This window comes from Trachurus japonicus, chromosome 21, assembly GCF_045865225.1.
Source record: "Trachurus japonicus isolate A0001 chromosome 21, Traja_1.0".
Lineage (NCBI taxonomy): Eukaryota > Metazoa > Chordata > Actinopteri > Carangiformes > Carangidae > Trachurus > Trachurus japonicus.
In genome coordinates, this window is record NC_140927.1 from 24,658,160 (window position 1) to 24,662,554 (window position 4,395).

Genomic DNA, 4,395 nt, shown 5'->3' on the forward strand with positions numbered 1-4,395 from the left:
TAACATTAAATGTCACCCAAGTACATCTACAGAAGAACTATCTCTCGACATCCTTATATTAAAAAATAAACACAAAAGGAACCGACTGAAATTGCTTTGTTTATTTTGAAGAAAAGATAAAACAGTTTTAGGTTGTTGTTTAGCCGGAACTCGAGGGCGCCCCACATGAGGTGCTTGATGGCATGCTGCTTGTGGCGCTGGAGGGGGGCCCGGGTGGGGTAGTCTAGGGCGTCACGGGTGGGGTAGTCGAGGACTGCCCGGAAGGGCTAGTCGAGGACTGCCCGGGTGGGGTAGTCGAGGGCTGCCCGGGTGGGGTAGTCGAGGGCGGCCCGGGTGGTGTAGTCGAGGACTGCCCCGGTGGGGTAGTCGAGGGCAGCCCGGGGGGGGTAGTCGAGGACTGCCCCGGTGGGGTAGTCGAGGGCGGCCCGGGGGGGGTAGTCGAGGGCGGCCCGGGTGGGGTAGTCGAGGGCGGCCCGGGTGGGGTAGTCGAGGGCGGCCCGGGTGGGGTAGTCGAGGGTGGCCCTGGTGGGGTAGTCGAGGACTGGCCGGGTGGGGTAGTCGAGGGCAGCCCGGGGGGGGTAGTCGAGGACTGCCCGGGGGGGGTAGTCGAGGGCGGCCCGGGTGGGGTAGTCGAGGGCGGTCCAGAAGGGCTAGTCGAGGGCGGTCCGGAAGGGCTAGTCGAGGACAGCCTTGGTGTGGTGGTCGGAGGCCTTGGTGTGGTGGTCGGAGGCCTGGGTGTGGTAGTCGGTGGCCTGGGTGTGGTGGTCGGAGGCCTTGGTGTGGTGGTCGGAGGCCCGGGTGTGGTGGTCGGAGGCCCGGGTGTGGTGGTCGGAGGCCTTGGTGTGGTGGTCGGTGGCCTGGGTGTGGTGGTCGGAGGCCTTGGTGTGGTGGTCGGTGGCCTTGGTGTGGTAGTCGGTGGCCTTGGTGTGGTAGTCGGTGGCCTGGGTGTGGTAGTCGGTGGCCTTGGTGTGGTGGTCGGTGGCCTGGGTGTGGTAGTCGGTGGCCTTGGTGTGGTAGTCGGTGGCCTGGGTGTGGTAGTCGGTGGCCTTGGTGTGGTAGTCGGTGGCCTTGGTGTGGTGGTCGGAGGCCTTGGTGTGGTGGTCGGAGGCCTGGGTGTGGTAGTCGGTGGCCTTGGTGTGGTAGTCGGTGGCCTGGGTGTGGTAGTCGGTGGCCTGGGTGTGGTAGTCGGTGGCCTGGGTGTGGTAGTCGGTGGCCTGGGTGTGGTAGTCGGTGGCCTGGGTGTGGTGGTCGGAGGCCTGGGTGTGGTGGTAGAAGGTGACCTGGTTGTCGTGGGGACTGTCGTTGTGGTGGGGGCAACTGTTGTGGTAGTCGTTGTGGTTGGGGCAGCTGTTGTGGTAGTCGTTGTGGCAGGGGCAGCTGTTGTAGTGGTTGTGGTAGGGGCAGCTGTTGTGGTTGTGGTCGCTGTTGTGGCAGGGGCAGCTGTTGTGGTAGTCGTTGTGGTTGGGGCAGCTGTTGTGGTAGTCGTGGCAGGAGCAGCTGTTGTAGTAGTTGTGGTAGGGGCAGTTGTTGTAGTAGTTGTGGTAGGGGCAGCTGTTGTGGTCGCTGTTGTGGCAGGCGCAACTGTTGTGGGAGTGGTCGTTGTGGCGGGGGCAGCTGTTGTGGTAGTGGTCGTTGTGGCGGGGGCAGCTGTTGTGGTAGTGGTCGTTGTGGCGGGGGCAGCTGTTGTGGTAGTGGTTGTTGTGGCGGGGGCGGCTGTTGTAGTTGTTGTGGCGGGGGCAGCTGTTGTGGTAGTGGTCGTTGTGGCGGGGGCAGCTGTTGTAGTTGTTGTGGCGGGGGCAGCTGTTGTGGTAGTGGTCGTTGTGGCTGGGGCAGCTGTTGTAGTTGTTGTGGCGGGGGCAGCTGTTGTGGTAGTGGTCGTTGTGGCGGGGGCGGCTGTTGTGGTAGTGGTTGTTGTGGCTGGGGCAGCTGTTGTAGTTGTTGTGGCGGGGGCAGCTGTTGTGGTAGTGGTTGTTGTGGCGGGGGCAGCTGTTGTGGTAGTGGTCGTTGTGGCAGGGGCGGCTGTTGTGGTCGTTGTGGCAGGGGCGGCTGTTGTGGTAGTGGTCACGGGGGCAGCTGTTGTGGTCGTTGTGGCGGGGGCGACTGTTGTGGTAGTGGTCGTTGTGGCTGGGGCGGCTGTTGTGGTCGTTGTGGCAGGGGCGGCTGTTGTGGTAGTGGTCGTTGTGGCGGGGGCAGCTGTTGTGGTCGTTGTGGCAGGGGCGGCTGTTGTGGTAGTGGTCGTTGTGGCGGGGGCGGCTGTTGTGGTCGTTGTGGCTGGGGCAGCTGTTGTGGTCGTTGTGGCTGGGGCAGCTGTTGTGGTCGTTGTGGCTGGGGCAGCTGTTGTGGTCGTTGTGGCGGGGGCGGCTGTTGTGGTAGTGGTCGTTGTGGTAGTGGTCGTTGTAACGGGGGCAGCTGTTGTGGTAGTGGTCGTTGTGACGGGGGCAGCTGTTGTGGTAGTGGTCGCTGTAGTGGAAGCCCCGGGTTCTGGGATTACTATATCTACTCCAGTGAATGGCTCTTCAGGGATTTCAGGAAGACCCCACAATTCATCTAAGTCAGGATCAGGTTCAAATCCATCATCATCATCCGTATCAAATACTATGACGTCTGAATCCAGTGTTGATTCATCATCAGCAGAACTAGTCAGAGTTTGTGCTGTTGTCTGTGTTGTATCCGGATCAAAAGGTTCCTCAGGAATCTCTTCGAAGCCCCACGTCTCGGATACATCAGGTTCCTGTGGAGCTCTTACAACACGGTGCCTCCCAACGTGTTTTGGCAACATTGGTAAACAGGTTACCAACGCTGAGTGCAGTTTCCCAGTAGAGTCAGCATAAACCAGTTCAAAGCCAGAATCCTGTCAACATTGTCAGATTTAGTTTTCAGATTAAATTAGCAATTTGACATCGTTACTGGTGTGCCTTTTTCATTTTTAACATGACTTACGGTGTCTGGTAACTTTGATATCTCCACAAACAGAGCCCTGGAGGTCCATTGTCTCACAGAGTATTCTTCATGATCAGTATTGAAAACATCTAAAGAAAATGCAGATTCAGGTTTACAAATCAGATTTGCATGACATTTATATAGATCTTGGTATAGTTAAGATAGAAGTTATTCTGCCCCCTTATGGACAAAAACCTTACTCCATTTGTAATATTTTTTGATGTTACAATTGTACGCTCCGAAATACCTCATCCTTACCAAGCTCTTTCACCCTCCTTAGTTTTGTTCCCCTAGGCAGCTTCACAGTGACGTGTCCTGATGTACAAGTCACCAGTGGTGATGCTGCTTGTGATAACATTACTTGAGTGTCACAAACAGCAATGCCCAAAATATGCTTCTGTAGCAGATGGTCAAAATAATGCAGTTTCACTGCACTGTATTCACTTCCATCAGTCTGGGAACAAAGAAAATTTAAGAGAGAGAGATCAAAAGAGGCACCAATCAGTCAGAAATGTTAAAGCTCCTATAATCAATATAAATCAAAATATAATACAACATTTTACCTTCATTGTTGTGTGGCAGCCGGTGTATGGAAGCTTCACCAACAACCACCACCTGTAGATCTCAATCGAGCTGTGACACCTTTCAGGCAACGTCAACAACCGTGATCCATCTGTAAAAAATATTTGGAGATACATCAGGCTTCTAACATTTTTTTTTTGTAAGGCAAACGAATAACTGCAGGTGGATAAATCAAACATAGGCCTACCTTCCATGCGAAGACTAGAGTACCTGATGAGTGAAAATCGCAGGTAAAGTGCATCATTACTGCAGCGATACTGTGGCTGGTTGAAATCTGATACCCCTGAAACTAAATAAAAATGCAATGAATATAGAAAACCCATCAAGTCTGAGGTCACTGTACAGGTTTACACTTAAGTGCATCGCAAATGCTTGGAAATATGGTACAAAATTATTGACAACAGTTAGGAGTAAATATTATATTCAAAAAATTAGGCCTGTGGTAGAACATTTAATACTGCTTATCAAAATATGCAGTTAGTTTAGGAAGACTAGGCTTGTCCGTCCTAATTTAATGCTCATAATCATTTAATTTCAGTGCTTCGTTTGCCATTAAAAACTTTTCAGAAGACTCCCATAGCCTATGAATAGGAGATTTAATGGAAGTAGTTAAGGTGATAATGAGCTACTGATAACAAGGTGCATAGGTCAGAAACAAAGAGGCTTCACCTTGGAGGAAATTCCAGACTGACGCTGGGAAGCTCCGGTCCTCTGAAGGCGCCTCCACCCGCTTGTTGCGAGTATGGAGCTCGTCCTGGTCGCCCAGACTTCCGCGTGTGTACCGGTAGCCATCTGCGCTGTTGAGCCGGGCTAGTAAACCGATCCAAACCCAAACCATCAGTGCAGACGCCATGGTACTCCGGTCTGTTCCTC

The 4,395-nt window shown here is 53.8% G+C and overlaps 1 protein-coding gene across 1 annotated transcript; it reads right to left on the bottom strand.

The window, feature by feature from the left end:
- Positions 1–266: 266 nt before the first annotated feature.
- On the bottom strand, positions 267–4,395 carry LOC146965328 (uncharacterized). Its single transcript, XM_085764328.1, has 7 exons — positions 4,192–4,395; positions 3,710–3,811; positions 3,504–3,613; positions 3,199–3,394; positions 2,972–3,029; positions 690–2,514; positions 267–650 (listed from the first exon to the last, which is right to left on the bottom strand). The coding sequence occupies exons 1-7, from the start codon at positions 4,373–4,375 to the stop codon at positions 267–269; spliced, it is 2,859 nt and encodes a 952-aa protein (XP_085620454.1). The 5' UTR covers positions 4,376–4,395.

Coding starts and splice junctions, on each gene's coding strand:
- LOC146965328 (XM_085764328.1), bottom strand. CDS start 4,375: ATGGCGTCTGCACTGATGGTTTGGGTTTGGATCGGTTTACTAGCCCGG. Junction 3,030..3,198: donor AAGGAGGGTGAAAGAGCTTG/GTAAGGATGAGG, acceptor CATTTTCTTTAG/ATGTTTTCAATACTGATCAT. Junction 2,515..2,971: donor CAATGGACCTCCAGGGCTCT/GTTTGTGGAGAT, acceptor AAATCCCTGAAG/AGCCATTCACTGGAGTAGAT.